Below are 21,171 nucleotides of genomic sequence, written 5' to 3' on the forward strand. Positions count from 1 at the left end.
CGTAGGGTAATTAATACCCTAACATTTTAGATATACTGCCTTTAAATGGTTCAGAAACATTTTAAAATAATTTTATCTGTATTTTCCATCTCGATGAGTTGAAAAACTTGATCAATCCACCTCAATTTTCTTCTCTTATTGCTACAATTTAACACAAATGTTTGCCCACTAAATATGCTCGGTTATAAAATAATTCAACCTAGATAACAAGATCGCATAGTGGTTCCTCTAAAGTTACTCATATCACTGTTGTTATTTGAAACTTGTTATGAAAACGGTTCCCAAACGAGGGGCAGTTGTTCAACATTTAAAATATAATCCCTCGCAGCCTGCAGTCGCGATAGAAAATTGGTACAACAAGGGTGAAAATCATAAAATAAAAAGCGGTACATGACTGAAGGAAAATTTCATAATTGTCAACTTCAGGCTCATTTTATTTTTTCTGGCGGAGACATGGTAGGATCATTGGCTTGACACGAAAATGCGGTGGATAAGAGGGGCATTTGCAAAATTGTGACAACCAGAATAATCTGGACATGATGTGGATAAATATGAAATTGATTTTGAACTGAATAGAAGGGTAATAGGCTCTCATTTTGTTCTCAATACTAATTCCAATGGTGAAATATAAGCATTTGCTAATTAAAAATTTAGTAATTAAGCCAATAAAAATTAATTTGTACTAACTTTTTCAATATAATTGTTGTGAAAACTTTAACGATATGAAATTAAAATGAGAAACTAATAGAGTTGGGGTAATTGAGAGCATATTCCAGAGATTGATGCAATTTAAGAAAAGATTTAAACATTTCTCTGGTCTTTCTCGTCATGATGACCATGTAAATTGATTGATGAGCAAATTTATGAAGTTATGGTTGAAAAAAGGTTGCATCATTTATTTCAACGAGTTCTCTCTACACAAGATAAATACGCATTTCTGCTTGGACTTCTTTTGCAAAATTTACATAATGGATCTAACTATTTCTCCCGCCTTAATTCTTAAGTGGAATTTATGTACCTATGGTTCATTTGGATGTTTTTTGCGCTCACCTTAGCCTGCTTTAAGTATAAAACAGGTATTGACAAACTACCAGTCAATGCTATTTTCATAAGATTCTAATACAGTGTAAAATTGCTTTTGCTAAGATGTACTTTATTGTTAATTTATTTTATAACTGGCTTTATTTAAAGATTTCTGTTGCATATCAATATCCAAATTTATCATCCAGTTCCTCTTGACTTTAAATTATAACATCTGATACAGCCGTGTTCAAAATAATCGAGTTATTTTGCGGATTTATGGATCCATGGATGAGTTCTTTGGGAATAATAAAGCGTAATCTTCCGCCCTCTATACTTCCGAAAATATTGAACTCGCCGCGGAAAACAAACTGGAGGGTCTTACAAATTAACGCCGTGTTTATGGGAAATTTTGGGGTCCAGAATAGACGCTCTAGGCTTCCATTCTGCGCTCAGAAATAAATATTTTAAGTATCGACAACTTGGATAGGAGGCCTTTCTTGAGAAGATGTTTATTCGCGAAACAGCTGGAGGGAATCGGGGATGCGAGGTTTTGCGTGGGACTCCGTTTTATCGGAGTCCATAGTCGAAGGGAAGGAAAGATCCTCTCTCAACTTGTTCTTCCTGTTTGGACTAGGAAAGCGTTTTTAATATGCCGCGCCATATTTTGGGCCTCAACCGTCTTATCCCAGCTTCCAATCCGTCTCTACTCTTCTTTCCTCTCTCCGTCCTTTATCCCTCATTCTTCCTCGAATCTACCGATTTCTCTTCTCTCCTCCTTCTTACCTCTATGCTTCTCTCGATCTCGTTCGAAGGAGGGACTACATCCCTTTGTAAACATTCTGTCCTCTTTTTCTTCTGCCTTCACTTATTTAAAAAAGAAGGAGATTCTTTGCTATGAACAAGGGGTTCGGGAAGTTCCGCTCGAAGATTGTACTGCACAAACAAAATTTCGTCGTCATCTTTTTTTTACGCTTGCGATCTTCCGCTAGCTGTTTCCACCTATGCGAGTTAAACTAGCGCTCCTAGAGATATATCCTTTGATCTATTTGCCCCGTATCGACCTTTCGTTTTCTCGGATGAGATTCGGTTATTAAATACTTAGTAAATTGGACTTCCGTTAGTCCAGCTAATTTTTGCTTAAATAATTAAAAAGCGTAAGCTTGGAATTAGATTTCCCTATAGAACAGTTGAGTTCATAAAAATCACTGGGATAGTAATCTGGGGCTACTATGACCTCTTCTCAATTTCCCATCGCGACGATAGGGTATCGTATTTTATTCATTTTTTGCCATGGTACTCGGACCAATATTTCCACTGTCCTCTCTATTATCAGAAATGTTTTTCCCGGTAAAGAAAAGGCTTCAGTTCCTCTCTAAGCTTGTGATTCCACCCGTATTCTTTCCTTCTTTGACCGATCTTTCTGGGAGGGAAATATTTCATTTCCAGCCTCTCCCTGAGAGTTTTTATTTTCTAACAGAGAGTGAATACTCTTGCCTCCCTATCCATTCTTTTCAATTCACGTCCTCAATAAAGACGAGAGTGACCATTTTTCAGTGCAAACGTATACCTTTTTGGGTTATATTTTATAAATATGAACAGTGCATTTGAATTTTTTGAGAGAAAAGCTCTTAAATACTGATTGAGTATTTTTAATAGCATTTGCTTCGCTTTCCTAAAAAAAACTTTATCATTTAGTAGCGTAGCATGTAAATGTCGAGTACGTCTCGATCATGTTGGTCCCTTTTGTTGTCATGAATTTTACAGCAGCTGATGCTGGCGCTAAGGCCTTCAGTCCGGATTGAAATTCATGACTTTTCAATGAGAAGCTTTAAAAAATATCGCAAATAGCTTCTCAATAACATTTAATTATTTTGTTGTTAGGTGTGAACTTCAAAGGTACCTATTATGTGTGGCCTCTTAATGATTGAACATGTTATCTTGTAACAAATTCTGGTGGAGATCTTCATAATGTCATATATTAGGAAACCACGAGTTGGGAAAAGAGTGGTAATAAATTAGAAGCTAGTTTCCCTTTAATCTTTTTCTCTTTTAAGGTAGTATATCTCACTATGAAGTGGTACCCAAAGCTGTAAAAAATAGAGGGATGTTACATACCGTTTTAATATTAATTTTCCATAAATTAGTTTAGCGTTCACATTTCTTCTTGCACACGTATATATTTCACTGATGCGTTTGCGGAGCTTAATGATAATGTTTCAACCACGTATTAAATAAAAATTAACTTAATATTCCTTCATCGTTTGTAGACCACTGTTCTCGCGGACTGTAGATAGATATACTTTTCTTGGATAATGAATTTTTTGGTCGAGAGAATTATTAAAATAATTGTTAAAAGAATATGCGAAATATTTAAGTTGTTTCTTTCAACCTTGGATCCATAATTGTGATGTGCAACTTTACTATTATAATTCCTTCAACGAGGAAACTCGGCCATGATATTGAATTCGTTGTCTCCGTAATGGCTCTGTAGCCAAGGAAAGGTTAATATCAATGAATGATTAAAATTCAATACTATCTTTACTCCATCAAGTATTCAATGATAACGATTTTGTATAACAATGGAGCACTGCCTAATGAATGTTCTCAACTCAATATGTTTGCGAAAGCACTGCCGACCACACCCATTTTTCCTTGGCATGGAAGTTCTCTCGTCCTCCGCTGCGAGGCGCCACGAGATTACGAGTTGAGCTTTGAAAAATCTCCGCTTCTTCGTGATATGATCGTTAAAACCCATGAATTTTTAAAGCTTTCCAATGAAAACTCCTGAGAGCGCATATTTAAGCAAGGCGTGCCGTTACTAATCGTAATAGAAGGTATGACTTGCCTCGCTCTTCGCCATTACTTACTTAAACGTTAGGCTTTTACGAGAAGGTTTCTCGTTAAATCGGCTGTAAAAGTCAGATTAATTAATTTTTATTGGGTGTTTATTATCTTATGCACTGCTCCGAATCACCGCGTATATCTTCCTGTTGTTGAGAGATTTTACAACATTTCTTAATACCCCTTTTAGAACGTAATTTGCATTTTTAAAATGTGTCTTTCCCTCAGTTAGCTTTAAAAACTATTAAATTCAGTTCAAGCAGCGCTGTTTTGTAGCTATAAACATGAAAAATTTTTACATGTTTCCCCTAAGTTACCTTCGTGAAATTTAGCACTGCTGTTTTTAAACAGTAATTCATAGTACTCCGTTGATCCATTATTTCCAAAGAATCTTCGTGTGCGAAAAGTACTCAACTTGAGTCATTTATAAGGATACCGCCTTGTTCGGGGAATGCTCATTGATAATAATAATAATAAATGATTTCAATAATAGTAATTCATAATGCCAATAACAGGTCTCATTAATTTCAAATATTAGTATTTACGTTATTGAAAATTCACGTTACTTTAAATTCATTGAATTAAATTTTCGATTAATGCTTCCGTCTGTAAATTCAACTACTTTCCTAAAACTTGAAATTACCTTGAAATCGGAATTTCCAAGGTCATTTTAATATTTTCTATTTATCTTAGTTCTGACCTGATATCATCACCTAAAAATCTATTTTAAGCTTTTGAATGATGATTTAAGCATCACAAAAAAAATTTACACGTAGGTATGTTAGTCGCGGTCTTATTTATCACTGCTGTAGTCACTGAAAGAAATGGACTGGAGTAACATGACAGCCGTGTTTAATTTACGTCACAAAAAAGTTTACTCTTTTGATGTGAATCTCATTATTTGTTGTTTCATCGTCTCCGAGGAATTTCTTCTTGAACTGTGCCTTGGGAATAGGCTTCACACTGCAATAATCATTTGGAGGGAGCTTGTAGAGAAAAAACACACCAATTATGTATCGTAGCAGTTATCTGGGGCCCAGGTAAAGATAACTTAATTCATGGGTCATCAGAAGCCCACCCATTTTCCGCCTTTTTCTCCAGTTCCCACAGGCAATCCCAGCCCTCGAGGGACAGTTGTCAATTTGCGAGATTATTATTTGTGGATATGACCAATTGTTGCGCAATTTAATCTAGTCATTCGATTAATTCGTGGCATATAGGCACTTTTCGGACTCCTGGATCGATCTAATCGTGGATCGATGTAGCAGGTCGTTTGATTGAGATTATGCGATGAAAATAACTATTTCACGAATATTGTAAAATTTTGACCGACGGCTTTCAAAAAATTGGCAACAAGGAAGCATAGTGATGGAAGGGGTAAAAGCAATTACAATGACCCCTTGACTATTGACTTTGTTCGATTAAAAATGGTATTAAATGCACCAGAAATCGAGTTGAAATTAAGAATTACTTGTATCTGAGATCCGCTCTGTATATAAAGCAATATTTATGTAAACTCCTAGAAACTTACGCAAGCGTGAAGTTAATCATCAGTTGCGGGAATTTTGCGCATATGTTTTTACCGGGAGGATCTTATTATCTCCGAGGACTACTCCTTGCTTTAGCGTACGGTATTTCCACGCCTCTCGGCCGTGGGCTCACTCAAGAGCCCACGTTGGCCCTCCGTATGCAACCTCCCAAGTGGGACGAGCCCCATTGTAAACGCGGTTATGCTCCTCTCCTCCTCTCAAGGAAAAATACTTTTCGCAAAGCCCTTCTTTCTCTCCATTATTGCAGCTACAATGCGCTCAGGGTGAGTTACTCCACCCACTCCACTTCTCCCTTTGTTACGCAAATCGCGAAGATGGCGAATGTAAAAGATTTAAAAAGCTCCCTTGCCCTTCCCCACATACATCTCATTCTTTTTGTCCCCGACCTGAAAAAGTCTTTTTGAGGAATTAAAAGGGGAAAAAAATCCTTTGTCCCGTGATGCGCGATGCTTGGCTCACGGGAGAGGAGCCGAGGGAAGACCCAACCGTTTCCGCATTAAGAGTACTTACTTGCTTTGAGGAAGAATGGAAGGTGGTGGTGTAGGTAGTATTCAGTGATGCAGGGATGAGGACGAGAGAGGACTTGCCAGTGTTCCCCCGTGTGTGTGTCTGTGTATATGCATTTATTCGTGCCAACTTGTGTTCGCTGGCGTCTGGGCGGGTCGTTTATTTCGTTGTTTATTTCCTTTGCCCGCATTGGCTGAGAACAAGAACATCGGTGTTTGCAAGAGAGCTTTCGTTTCGCGGGAAATGTTTACGGCTTAGCCCTCGGGGCTATTCCTCGAAAATCCCGTCGAGATATTTTCCACGATTTTTGCCATTTGCATGTGAAAGGTTGGCCTGTAGACGTTTATTCGGCTTAGGCACTCGTAGAAATCAACCCGTTTGTGTTCTTAACTGCGCCATGGGGTACTTACTGTATTCCAAAAGCGTAACCGGCACCCGCAGTACGGTCATAGGTACGAAATAGCGCGAAACGTTCCTTTTTTAAGCTTAATTTTTACTTATATAATTCTGTAGCCAGTTAAAGTATTATTATTAAAGTATTCCACAGATTAAGGTAGGGTTCTATTGATTACTTAATAATTATTCCGGCAATCTCCCCTCATAGAATTCCCTCTTCTATTCATTACAAGGACTACTCATTTTATCTAAAAATCCTATTTTCTTCCTACCTCTCCCTCGTTTACGCTACTTTCCACCCTCTAATGCTGTTTTCAACATCTCCTCCCCGCCCAATACTCGCTTTATCCATAACTTCTGTCTTCTCCGCATCTCATTTAAAGGCTGCCTCCCCTCGCCCACCATGCCCAGCACTTCGTCGTTCCTCCTCCTCTCCGTCCATTTCATCTTCTCCATTCATTTCCAGACCCACATCTCGAACGCCTCCAGCCTTATCTCGTCCCCCTTCCAAAATGTCCATTTTTCCTCACCGTAAATATAGTGCTACGGTTGGCTCAAAAACTGTTTTCATGGCAGAAGTATCAAATTAAAAATATTAATATTAGATTTTCCTCATTCTCTGTGGATTAATATTGTACTTTACCCCAATCGAAGTCACCCTTGCTGGTATATGTTTTTGTAATGAAACTGGCAAAAATTATTTGTTTTGATTCATATGGTCACAACAGAACTTAAACGATGCCATGCTTTCTAAACCTCATAAAAATGTATAAAATGCGAATGGAGCAATAAATTCTAGCATGATGTTGTGGACTTATTCCATATTAAATTAACAATTTTCAATTTTCCGTACTTCAGCTTTTAATTTGACTCGGGTTTCAATGTTACTTCGTCTGGGAACAAATAGTGCTAAGCGTAGCAGCATAACTCATATTTTAATTGAAAGGAGGGAAATAAGGGGAAATTTATCCAACCTCCTCCTCTAAAATATGTTCTGTTTCTGAAATTTATCCAACCTTGTCCTCTAAAATATGTTCTAATTTGAAGCTATTTATTTTTATAAATATTTTTAATTGTATGTTTATGGAACTCTGCCTCTTGATATTCCAATCATGACAATTGATTAGCCAGAATTATCGCTAATTTATGAATTTCTTTCTCTCTTCCCTGTCATTCGCAGGATATCGAGCACTGTTACTACCACGGCACGGTGAAGGACTACCCTGGGGCGACAGCCGCCTTCCACACTTGCAACGGCGTCTCCGGAGTCATCCACGTGGGCAACGAGACGTTCGTCATTCACCCGTTCTACGGCGGTGACCTCTCGGTGAGTGTGCCGGGTTCCCTCCGACAGGTGGCGCCGCCAGCGGTGGACCCCTCCTGCTCAATCAAACCACGGCCAGATAGAGCACGGGGCTTTCCACACAGGCATTACTCTCGTATCTCACGCATTGTGAATTCCAGTGGCGCAGCGAGAGGGGGGGGTTTAGGGGATTGAAACCCCCCCCCCCCCCAGAGCTTAGGGAAATTTTTTAATTTAATCCATTTTACTTAATTGGATTAATATTACTAATAGAGTAGTGTGAATATTAATGAAATATCCCTCAGAAAGCCGTAACACTCACTATTTTGAACCATTTCTCTGCAGACTATTTTGGGGGAGGGCTCCCGCACCTCCCGTTTACCCTGACAGGTATTCCACACCCTGCGAACCCCCAGTATCAATAGTGCCTTAAAACCCTTAATTCCTAGCTGCGCCTCTTACGCATTGTGCATTCATCAACATTTTTCACCCTAAGCAACTAAAAGGGCTGAAATTTCGCGATAGAATGGGTTTGTTCACCCAGACCAGGGTAACTCTGTATTTCCGAATGAAAATGGCCACGTTCAAAGAGCTGCTGGATCAAATTAATCGTTCAATGAGTCATACATATCTCGAGGCAATAGCGATAATGAATTGTTTCCCTGGAAATGTTACAGGGGGGCACCTGTATAAACAGTGTCCGTCCGTATTTTGCTAAAACTGAGACGTAGGCCAAATTTGAGCCTCAAAGTCGCAACAGATACAGAATGACTCGCCTAAACTCTGCAGATGGAATGAAAAGATGAGTGAAAACGGAAAAAAGTCAACCCCATTTAATCATTCTGTTGCTAGTTGAAAATAGGAAAAGTTGTGGTTCTGGACCATTTATTCGTTCTGGGAGAACCTCATATTAGGAAATATGAGAATCTCTCACAATAACAGGAGTGTAAACAGTACTGAACCATGTGTGGACTACAAGAGCGAGAGACCGATCGGTATGAACTTGTGACATCATCAATCTATCTCGGAAAGGGAAGAGGCCTCATAGTTTTTATCACGAAAAGTTCATGAATCAGGCGACGGATCTAAAAACAAAAAATAGGTATTTTAATTCTTTTAACTCTCTTACCGCCAATGATTAAGAAAATTGGTGAGCGTTATTCTTGTAGACATTAATCAAGATATTGGAAATAAAGCCATCGGAGATTACAGGTTTATTTCTTCTTTAGAACTGCCTTATGGGATTGCTAAACAAAAGTTACTGCGAGAATAATCGACAGGATCGTGGCTTGAGATACCACGTACGCAATTAGCAGTAAGATTTTTTCTAAGTAGAAGTGGAAAATCGTTTCGCAATAACGTTTGCAGTAATTAAAAGTTTTATAGCCGCGGGCACAGCCTGAAAAGTCTAAAATACCTTAAGCCTTTTTAGTTCCTGTTGTTCGTACTGCTGGAAAATATTTTGAATCCACTAGATCACTTAATTTCATAAACTATGTAGAAAAAGTACAGTTAATCTTTGATTTAAGAACTTCAGCTGCTAATAATTAAGCGGCTCCACAAAGTGGATTCGAAATAGGTCAAGGAACAAACATATATTGCGAAGCATTGCTTCTTTGCTCCTTTTTGCATCAATTGACTCATGTCTACTAGATAAGCCGTATTTGAAAAGTTTTTCCGATATATCGGTAAATCCTTTGGCTTGTTATTGAACTGAAACTTTCCAATCTTCTTTGATATGAGTGAGGCCGATATTCTAGCGTAAGAGCTCCTCTATCTGCTCATATTTTCGTCTGTTAAGAAACAACTTTTCTATGGCCTTTGCATCTTTTATGATTGTTTTGTCCCTATGAAGCTATATCCCGTTTTATTTTTCAAAAACATTTGTGTAGCTTAACATGGCATTATTGCCCTGGAAATGAAACCTTATAAACCTTGAGTATAGTGGACGAAGTGCACGAATGCATTTGAAGAGAGAACTTTCCTTTTAAACACCGATATATCAGAATTTCCATCGCTTCAGAGCCTTGGATCAATGGAAGTGTCGTCATCAAGTCTCGTTTGCATTTCAAAAAGGTGCAGAGTGTTCATCGCCTGCCTGGCTTCTTCCTCATAAAAGTCAGGCGCAGCCATGCAGCGTCTGGCTCAGTGATCTCAATGCGTATCCCCTTTGAGGAAGAGCCTGGCCTCCAGAGTATGGTCTCTCATTCTGAGCGCGCTCTCTGGCGTTTGGCTGAAACGAAACAAAAGCTCGCATATAAGGGGAATGAAGCAAATCGATATCAGCCAATCGCGCGAGCATGAATGTTTCCCGGCAACTCCAAGAACCGCAGCCGTAGCTTCGTCTCCGTGACCTCGCCGATCGCTGATTAACGGTATCAGTGGATAAAGAACAGGATACGTGGGATAAAGGCAGATATTTTTTCCATAAGGGTACAAAGGAAGTGATCCTATTCCAGCTCATAGCGTTCTATTTCTGGAAATGAAAAATGTCAATTTCCCTTCTTAGGAGTCACAGGAATAGGTAATTTGGTCCGTTGGGTATTTGGGGTAGTATTTTACATCTATTTTTGCGAGAAGTGATCGCGTCGCAATCTAGGTATTCATTTTATTGAGCTTATTTCATTTATTATTAAATGTTTTTCTTCGTTCACACGCTAATAATAATTTCTGCCATGCCGTTGGAAAAAATTATGTTATTGCACAATGCAAAGAAGCTGTTCTATAAAATCACAACTGCAATGCTGCATTACTACATTTTTTATCACTTAAAGTGAGTTTTTAATGCTCATAAATTAGTGCCAAATTTCATTTAAATGTGTCTCCCAGATAAGTCCTGAAATACCGTCTTGTCGCCTTTTTGTTACGAACTTAAGGTCAAATATATGGTTTTCTGGCTTGTTCAAAAGTTGAATCAATCTTGAATGCTTGCCGATTTTAACATCACATTGACTTCACTCAAAGTTTTCTTTATTTTAAAATAAATTCAATGCTAAATTTGTGCTTGGCAAATTTGTTTTTATAATTGTGCGAAAACAGTATTGTTAGGTATGTTTTTACGCCACGGTAAACGATTATAAAGTCGTTACTTTTCAGGAAAACTCAAGAATGTAAATTGAATTAGTGTTTCTTTTGGAAATGCTGAAAAAGGTCTCTTTTTTTTACCTGACGTGGCTGTAGTTATATCTTCGTCGGCCACCTCGCACTTCGACGATTTTCTTTTGGTGGTGTCCTAAGGCTATACCCGGGATATGAACTGGGACCCCTTGAACAGCATATCTACCGGCTAGGTTACCACGATCTCCAAAATTCTATGCGTTTAAAATCAAATAATGATCGAGATGAAATGATTGACTCGAGATTCTAATGTTAAGCCGGAAAATATGGTGAATTTGCTTTTTGCTTCTCATCTCTGAGATATCTCACTCCTCGGAAAACTGCATTTTTTACTCAAAGAATAAAATTAGATTTCCCGTTTTATAAACCCTCGCATGCCACCTCGGAAAAGCAACACGCCTACATAGCTGAGCCTCCCGCCCCTCTCTGCCGCCAGCGTGGCATATTCTTCCTCCAGACCGCCCCCGAGAAATTTCCACGCTTCCTCCTTCCGTTCAAACATTCCAGTTCGCATTCTTATTGCCTCCTTTCATCTCCCAGCTCTGGGCATATCTCTCTTTTCTATTGACTCCGTTCCCCTGACAAATCTCCTTCCTCCCCACTACCACTCCCTGCAGGCAACCATCTCGCTTTCATTCTACTCCTCTATACACCTCTCTATGGTGTACTCTCATCAAACATTTCATTGTTGTTTCTCGCCAATACACGGACGTACTTTTTATTATTATACCTACTTGCTGCGCGTCTTTATCCAAGGCAAATTAATATTTTATAATTTTATCGTAGATATTTCTCGCTGCAACAAAAAGGATATCTTTTCACTTCCAACTCCAATGATGTGAAATATAAAAGAAAAAACTAATTAAGACCAAAGGAGAGAAAATAACAAGAGGCAATTGAGATATGCAATACATGTGCTAAGCTGGCAAGATCGTATGACAAATGAAGAGGTATTAGGAAAGTGAACAAAAAGAGGGGCTCTTGAAAAACAGTAGTTCCAATTGGAAAAAGCAATGTCTATATACTGAGGCTTAAAGGTTAGGAAAGGATAGTTGTATAAAATATGGTGTGGGGAAAGCGTTGCCGAGGAATACTAGGGCTGGAGTATTTGCACAAATAAGGAAGTATTTTCCGATATAAATAGGTTGGAGGAAGTGAGAGATGGATGGCTTTCGTCAGCCAATCATGACGAGTTGAGAAAGGTAGAGGAAGATTTCTGTCCGCCGTTCTATCGCCAAATATATAATTTGTGGTTCCTCTCGCATATAAGTGCGTTACCTCACTGTACCTGCCCTTTGCGCTTCTTTCAACTTCTGGCTAATTGGTCGAATATTACCCATGATACGTTTCCATCAATACTTGCTGCTGAGCTATCTTTGGATTTCCTCTGCGAAAAAGATAAATGTAGTTGTCATGGGTATTGTGATACAAAACCGTGCTAATTGTCTTGAAATTATATTAATCCGAGTAACGTTTTATATAGCCCTTCTTTTGAAAAATTATATCACTCTTTTGCGCACTCTCACTTTCATTTTGTATTGCATTTATTACAACCATGGTGACATGAGTTACCGAGATGTGTGTTTCGCTTTCCTAATAAGGACTAATATTTTAATATTTAACAACTCAGTTCCTTAGAAAAAGATTAGTGCGAATATGGAGATTTCTGATCATAGATTTTGAAGAAAACTCGAATCATTATAATCGGCTATGGAAGAAATGGATTACTCTGGATTCATAATCATTTAGGGGATACGTGTAAAAACAGAGCTATGAGAACGTTATGCCGGTCAATGTTTTTTTTAGAAAATGCACGCGAAATTTTCAAGACGTAAAATGCACTAGGAAAAATTGATATTTACGTTTTGTTGATTTTTAGGACAGAAATAGAGCGTGTGGTTTTTCATATCAAAATCATAAGTGTTTAAAAGCAAATTTTTATAAAATAAATACTTCCCTGAGAAGTAATATAGGGTAGCGCTCATGAAAATTAGCGGAAAAATTGAGAGAAAAATAAAAAGATCGAGTGTCCATGTCGAATAAAACCATTAACGTTATATATTTTTTGCAACGTCATATATCAGTTTACGGTGTCTTTTTCCTCCATCTACTTTTTGGGACACATGCCTATTTTAATAAAAGTGGATGTTTTTTAAAAGGAAACACGACTATAGAAGGCTGAATCCAAAGTTCTGTATGAGTGACAGGCATTGTTCTCCTCGCCTTTTGTCATTTCCAATGGGCCACGTTAAATTCTATCGTGTCCCTGATACTTCACCAAATCTTTCAGCAGCTATTCCCGACCCAGGGTCTATTTCATTCATATCTCTCCACACTGCCACTCTCGCTTCGTATGAGATACCCGTAGTCCTGTTGACATTTCAATTCAAAAACTGAGTGAGCGAGTACGTTAGGAGAGCAGTTATCAAGGGCCTTGATTAAAACTCACCTACCCGTCATATAATTTCCGTTTCAAATCACCGTACCTCCCTTCTAGCAGCAATTTCTCTCTTGTGCCGCGCCAGCTAATTAAACAGAGACAAAGTACGAAAGTTTCTGATTGATAACCAATCATGTTGTTAAGCTGAGCACAAATATTTCCGGTTCTCTTAGTTTCGGAAACTTAGTGCTCGTAAAAAGCCCGAATTTTCAGTAAGGGAAGCAAACATTTTGTAATCGTATCATTTTAATGCCGTCGTCTTTAATTACGTGACTTATTTTTTATTTTCTTTGATGCTGATAGAATTGATGCTTAAATCACGTGACGTGGTTCATTCGGAACTATTTAATCTTATTTGACGTAGTTAACGAAAACGGAAAATTTGCGAATAATTGAATAAAAGCCAAATGTAGGGATACTTTATTGCATGCAGTTGCGGCTAGAAAAAGCCTTCATAGCTTTTTGCCAAATGAAGTAACTGTTTTTTTTACGTTTTTGTACTTTGTGAATTACAATGCATAAATTTCTAAAAGAAAGTCATCTCTGGCAATATGCCATTTATTACATACATCACATATGTACTTCCAGTTCTGATGTTCCTTCCTAAAATTGTTTATCATGTGTCTGAACGTCTTGTAATGAATTTTCTAAGGTTTCTTTATTAACTCTTGTTCTTTGTGAAGGTTTTCCTTCACTTTTATCAAGACGTAGGTATTTCAATTATTGGAATCACCGCACTTCTTAAAGTTCAGCCGGAAAACGGCGTCATAGTTAAAATTAGAATACTTCATTGAAAAGGTTGGTGGATACAAACTCAAGTAGGAGATTATGATTTCAATAAACCATTTCCTCAGTATTTTTGCATAAAATATTTGAAAATGCCTTCCATCCATAGCGTCATCCCATAAATGGGTTATCATAAAACTTGGCATAGAGAAGTGTATGTAAAGGGGAGCGTAATTGAATTTCATATTGATAGGCGGAGGGTGGGCGATGGCTTAAAAGGGGATAAAGGATGGTTTCGGGGGTGGTTGAGTAAAATGTTGGGTCAGCACGCTGTCGCTCGTAAGGTTCGGAAAAAACGTTGAATACAGGGGAAAAGGATCTAAAATTCGATTTCTTCCGAGCGATATATTCTCACCGTTTGGAAATGGGGCCCAAATGTGAAACTTGAGAGTTAGGATATGGGACGCATTGCAAAAATTCTCCGAATTTCCACCGTGCATGAATCAGCCCGTGCAATATAAAATGTATCATTAATTTCCTGTTAATTTTCATTACCTTCATAGCATATCAAATTTTGGCCATATATCTATTTCATTTGCGAGCTGTCACGTTTACTTAATAAAAAAAGGTAGATAGATTATGTTTGAAAATTAAAATGCCTTCTAAACTTAATTAGTTTAGTAAAATATTTAGATTGTTTTCATTTTTAGTACGGGGTGTGAATAACTTCTTTAGAGATTCATTTTTACGATTACCATTTTTTTCGTATAGGATTTTCAGTCTACTACACATCTTCCTTTGATTTTATGGTTATTCAAAAATTTTCACATGGATTTTAAAATAATTAGATGTACATCTGGCTACTTCTAAGATGTCGAAGGCTTTAAATTCCAAATAAAAAGAAATTATTGTTGAATCCATACCAGTGTGAGCTGAAAACAATCACAAGGAATCCTTGATTCTTATTCGCATGTGTTGCAATGCTGTGAGAATCCAGAAGGCTGGAAGAATAACAGCGTTAATGTTTTCGAATCTTAAGTATTTCCTCGGCCATAGGAGAGATTAAAATTTTTAGTATATTTTTTTTATTATTTTGAAGTCTTTCACCTAGGGATGCAAATCACTAGAGATGCAAATAATCCTTGTCGTGATATCAGGAGAAACTGAAATTCTTTGTGAAAACTTTAATGAAATTTTTGTTGAAAGAGACGGTGGTATGTAGGGCGGAAATGATAGCTTCCGAAACGAAAGAGCTGCAACATGAGGGTTTCCAGGTGCGACCAGTATGGGATGGTACCGTTCAACCGTGAATAACGCATCGGGAAAAGGGTCAGCGAAAGGAGAGAGAAATTGGTGAGAATGTCGCTGAGTCAGCGGCTTTTCCCTCCACCCATACCACTTCAATGCACAACATTACCACGCACGCACTCCTCTCAGCCCTGATGCTTTCAAGCCACCTTTTTGCCCCAAGATGTCGTGTTTCTTATTTTTAGGATGACCTTCACCACTCCTCCCGTGAATACTATGCCACGTGAATGCTATCGATTTGGCCGTCCCTGTTTGGTGAAGCGGACGGCCATGACGAGTCACATGTATCGTCTCAGAACTGACAGGAGATATCGTTTTCTGTTCAAATATAAGTGCAGTTTACGCTGAAAAATGTCGCTAAGTTACTAAAAGTATAGGAAATAAATCAATAGGAAATATTCCTTCTAATGATAGTGATAAAACAATGATATTAGCTTGTGGTACCAGTGGCGCAGCGAGGGGGGTGTTTTGGGGGATAAACCCCCCCCCCCCCCAGAGCTCTCAGAAATTTTTGAGTTAAATCTATTTTACCTAATTTGATTAATAATGCTTATATAATAGTGTGAATATTAATAAAATATCCCTCAGAAGGCCGTAAAAATCCCAATTTAGAACCATTTATCTTAATTTTTTCCGGCGGACGGCCTCCGCACCTCCCGCTAACCCTGGCGGGTATGCAATACCCCATGCACCCCAGTATTAGTTGCGCCTGAAACCCCCCATAGCCTTAATTCCTAGCTGCGCCCCTGTATGGGGCTATGTGTGTAAATTGCGTGACTGTTAATTCCTCAAATACCGAGTGTGAATTCATTTTATCCAAAATTAAGGACTAAAATTGTTTGTTATTATTAAAGCATTTTCAGTTTTTAATATTTTTATAGCATTTTGAGGTTTCAGTACTTACTTTTCAATGATGAATAATTGTAGTAATTTGTTCCCTATTAGCCAGTGTACTGATTTTTTTCTTACACAAAAGAGGTTATATATGAGACAGGCAAGTGATTGCACAATGGCCTTTAAGGAACTATCAAAATATATTCCAAAATTATCACAAACCTCCGTAGCATAATGAATGCAGCATTGAGGAGAAATGGGACTCCGTTGAATAGTGTCACAAAATCAGTGGACTCTCATATAGATTTTATCGCTTTCCATTCGAGCGGAATGATCTTTGAAGTTATAATATGGCAAGAAAAGGCTGTTCGTTCTTACAAAATCTCTCATTGAAATGATGCCGAAATTCTACGGCTGAATTTTGTTTTTAATGTAAATGATCTTGGAAAGCATTGTCATTTCGTCCTGTTTACGTAATCGTAGTCGTCCCAAAGGTCGCTTTCGTCGTAGTAGTCCTTTATACACTGCCTTACCATTTCATATTCTCCTCTTCCTCACACATGACCTTCCTATCTAAGTCTTCTGCTTTTGGCTAGTGCAATTACATCGGGGTACCAATATAGCTCCTAACCTCGTTGGTTAGGATTCTCCAAATTCCGTCTTCGTTAATGTGTTCTTGTAAAGTGATTTTAAAGCTCCGAATACTGTTTTATTTTCGAGACGAGAATTTCTTGTTTTTCATAAATTGCATACATAATTAACGTACTATCAGCTAAATACCAAAGTTTTCAAAATATTAATTTGAGATTTTCATTTCTAATAAAATCTTTAAAATGATGAGTTTTGCATGGGTATTAGATATGTCACTAATCCATTAACCAGAGAACTCGGGGTTTGCGAAATAGAAGCATCAAAAATATTTTTTATAAGTATCAGCACTTTTTTCTGTCTTGTCAGGTATTGTCCGTATTTGTAAGCTATACAAGACTTCCGATTGGGTGATGAAAATATTTGTATTTTAATTTTCATAGACAATATTTGGGTCTAAATTCATATAATCAAAAGGTGTCCGAGGCCTGTCAACGGCGTTTCTGGGCAAGAAGAGTTTTTCAGGAATAATTTGTCAGTTTCACGCCTACCTGGATTATTGGGGTACCCTTTTTCGTCTAGCTCCTACCTCACCAGGACTTCTCTGGTTCGGGAGAACCTGCCAGTAGCTTAGCAACCGCCAGCATAGCTCTCGAGGTTATTAGAGCTCGCAAGCTGCTCCACCACGTCAAGGCAAGGATACCTTCGGAAGGGTTGATGGTTATCGTTAGGAATATTATAGTAGTGACCATTGAGTATTCAGCACGTATTTTTATTCTACTTACTATCTTAATTTAAAAACAATAATTTTAAGGATTTTAGCTCCATTTTTTAATCAATTCTAGCGGGTGACAAAATCAAAAATGTTAGTTTGTGTAAATGAGTAATTAAAATATTGGTGATTTTTACCAGGTGTCTAAAGACTTCCATCGTTATCTTAGGCAGAAATGCAAGGTATGAAAGCAGTAAGTTTGCCTATTATGATACCAATTGATGCCATATTGGTGTTGTTTTGTGTAGGTGCAGAGCATTTACTGTAGTGCATGCATTAAGTGCATACAATTTATGAAATCGAGAGCAGCCGAAGCTATTAGGGGGATGATGATATCGTTTGCTCGGTAATTATTTTCATATCAATTTTTCCACTCTCTCATATTTCAAATTTAGTGTGAACAGACGCGGCTCATATGTATTTTCCCTATCATGTTTGCTATTCTTTGATGAAGATAATTTTATACCAACTTGAATAAAACAAAATTTCATTTGCCGAAATTTTTAATTAACGTAATTGAACACTGAATTCCATTTCCTTTCATATTTTAGTGTGATAAGCCGTTAATCAAACGGCTAAATGGTGAGAGTTAACTGTAGCACTTGTAATGCCCCGTATTAAATGCTTTGAAATTTTTCCTCTGCAAACTATACAAAGGAATGTTTCATGATTCGCCAAATAAAACAAAATTTCTCACGCATTACGTGAACTATCCGCGTTCATAAACCCACCAAATGTTTACAAAATTAAGACCTTAATTTACCGTTGGAGAACCATCCCAATGCGGGGAAATTACCGGGAGGTATTACGTAATTCAAGGGGGAATTAAGTGCAATTTGAAGCTATTGTTTTATCGCATTGTTTATTAAGCCCAGTTTTCCGCATTCAACGCAAGGAAAATAACTCTGAGCTCTGTTTAGGGCTGCCTGCAATATAGCCGGTGGCGGTACATGCGAACGCCAAGTAGCATTTGCCCTGAATAACCAGTTTTCACTCATTTCGAAGCTCGAGTAACGGAATAAATCCGTCGAAAATTTAAAGCACAATGAGTGCAGACAGCTTTTGGAGCGCGTAACACTTGATCTCGCTTGTTGAGAAGCACAAATGCCTGCAAACTCCGGCAGCGCTGTGAATGCTTTTGTTATTGCTCCGTAATAATCGAATCCGTGTAGTCATGCGCCTAGCCTCGTCTCCCCTGAATCTGGAGTGTGAATTATTAGCGTTCGCTGGAGCAAGAAGTCATGGCTGAAGTATTAAAAAAAAAATTTCCTTAGGTGTACAAGTTCCACCCGGGAGTGGATTTTTCATTGTTTTAGTCCAAGCAAGCGGTTTCGTTATTGTAAAAATCGCTGATGTAGTGCAAAAACTCTTGATGCAAATAAATCCCTCGTTCTCGTTGCAGCTGAATCCATTGTCTAATCTAATGCGAAAGGCGTAATTTTACAGAATACGTTCTCTGAGAGTTTTCAAGTAATATATTTAAGCTTGGAATTTTACACTGCTTCCGTATGTTTTGCTATAACCTAGTTCTAATTCATTAAATTTCAAATTATATTTTGATATTTATGCACTGCAATCTTAAGCTTCGATTGATTACTTGTTAAGTCGTGACTGTCTAAATAGTAAACTGTGTAAAAATTGTTCATCCGAGATTATATTTTATTTACCCTTTCCAATACATTATTGAGGAAATCGAGGGAAATATGTATGTGCCTATATTATTTTGCTCTTCATATTCAATTATCCTTGCGTAAAAAAATTAATAGATAAGTAATTTTGTGAGTTTCAAGTTATAAATTCAACTGTCCCTTGTGTGAAAAATCGATTGAATGTCTAGGGAAGTTCAAATTAAGCTCGGAAATCCTGGTTTAAGTTGCGAAATTCTAGGTCTCGAATGTTTGTATCGCGGACTCAATGCCAATTTTATTCAGTTGAGTTTTCTATTTTCAGTTTTGGTGGGGTTTTCCTGTTACTGTTCACGCAGATGCAATCGGGGGTTGGTTTCGTGTGTTTGGAGAGCAGACTCTCAAGTGGATGGAGAGGCGAAAGGGGCGAATTGGAGAGTGTGATGCGAAGCGCGAGAATTGGTCTCATGAGATGCGAGCACGCGGCGGACGGTCATTGTTGACCAATTTGTGTCCCCCAAGGCACACTCAACGCCCCAATTAAATTACCTCGTTTTTCCCACCTCAAACGCTCTCGTTGAGCATTCCCCACGTTCCTTTGCTTAATGTTTCAATATCATGAGCCCAAATTTGCGACTTCATTGGGAATGAGGTGGGGAAAATAGATCACGCTTTAATTGAAATCAAGTGATACAACCAAACATGATGATTCATTGGGTGACGAGTCACTACCCTTTTGGTAAGTAATGTCAGTCACAATATTTTTTCGATAAACATTTTACACCTAGTGCTAGTTATAGCTATCGTTATGCGGTTGACTTGATGGAGAATTTTCACGGAATATTTTAATTTTGTATACAAAGTGGGACAATTAATAATAATGGATTAAGGATCGAGGATTTTTTCATGATTACCAGTTGAGTAAATTATCAAAATATATGCCACTACGATTTTCATTAGTAATATTCATTACTTTCATTCAAGAATTACAATTCTTATGTAGCTGATATTATAACCTTGGTTACTTAATGCACACTACGCAGTTTCAGTCCCCATTTCCTTAAGACTGCAGGGTCGACTGTTTTTCACAAATTAACAGCTTAATAAAATTTTTTGTATTCTCAATTCCATTTTAAATGAAGGAAGGTAATTTTATTTGCTCAAACCTCCATTTTGTTTTCTGAAGTCTTAACTTTTGTTTATGCTAGAATAAATTGACTGTCCCAACTTTACTGTCTCCATGCTGAACTTCTCAACCGTAGCATGCTCTTTGCTTACTCTGACGATTCTCTGACTCCCATCCACGTATCCCACTCTCCCAAAAGAGCAATTTTCCCCTCGTAGAATCTTTGGTCCTCGGCTGTTGTAGTTGCGGATTTTTTTGTTTTTTTTTTCGTTTTCTCCATGCGACCAACCACGGCGCCGGACTTCAATGCAACTACTGGGTGGCGAGCGTGAGACTGTTCGAAGGGGTTTGCCTGACGCTATGGGGATGGCGACGCCTCCTTGCGTTGTTTCGTCCCATGATAATTTCACAGCTGCCGTTAATGGCCCCGCAACACAATTCTCACTCCAACCCACCGACCAACCAACCCTCCTCCTCCTCCTCCGCGCACTCTCGCGCCATCCAGCGGGAGAAATGCGAAACGAAATAGAAATGCACGGTCGTTTTGAGCCGAGGAAGCAAGAATAGCTTTTGCAGATCGATGATTTCATTCCTTGGCACACAATGGGAGAAAAAAAGAAGGTGGGAAAGGAGAGAAAAAAACACGGGAAACTGTATTGTTTTGCTAGGTGTAATCATTTCAACGACACGGTGGAAGTTCCGTGGCTTCTCCATCTTGCATGGGGAGACTTTTTTTTGTCTCGCATGCCTTTGGAGAGGAGTTTCTTCTATTTACTGCGCTAGCCCAGACCATCACGACGAGATCGATTAAGAAAAGAGTACTGGCAGACTCTCTCCCTTGCTGTTGGATGTAAATGGCGGCTGAGATGGACGATAAACAGTGGGCTAGAATCAAAAGAAGGTGGTCGAAAATCATATCATCCGCATTTATGTAAGGAGCTCGACGAAATCTTTCTTAGTATTTTTAGGCTATACAACATATATATAAATGACATTCTGCCCAAAAAATGATCCA

General features: G+C 38.3%; 1 protein-coding gene across 12 annotated transcripts in view; it reads left to right on the top strand.

Annotated features, from left to right (window-relative positions):
- LOC124158546 (disintegrin and metalloproteinase domain-containing protein unc-71) overlaps positions 1 to 21,171 on the top strand; it is a 967,603-nt gene that overhangs the window by 835,846 nt on the left and 110,586 nt on the right. For all 12 annotated transcript variants that reach the window (XR_006864826.1, XM_046533688.1, XM_046533691.1 and 9 more), the window contains one exon: positions 7,498 to 7,644. Coding sequence is in view for 11 of the 12 variants with exons in the window: in XM_046533688.1 (XP_046389644.1) it covers positions 7,498 to 7,644 (147 nt within the window). In the remaining variant the exon portion in view is untranslated. The remainder of the gene's footprint in view (positions 1 to 7,497; positions 7,645 to 21,171) is intronic.

The sequence above is a fragment of the Ischnura elegans genome, chromosome 5, assembly GCF_921293095.1.
Source record: "Ischnura elegans chromosome 5, ioIscEleg1.1, whole genome shotgun sequence".
In the NCBI taxonomy this organism is placed as follows: domain Eukaryota; kingdom Metazoa; phylum Arthropoda; class Insecta; order Odonata; family Coenagrionidae; genus Ischnura; species Ischnura elegans.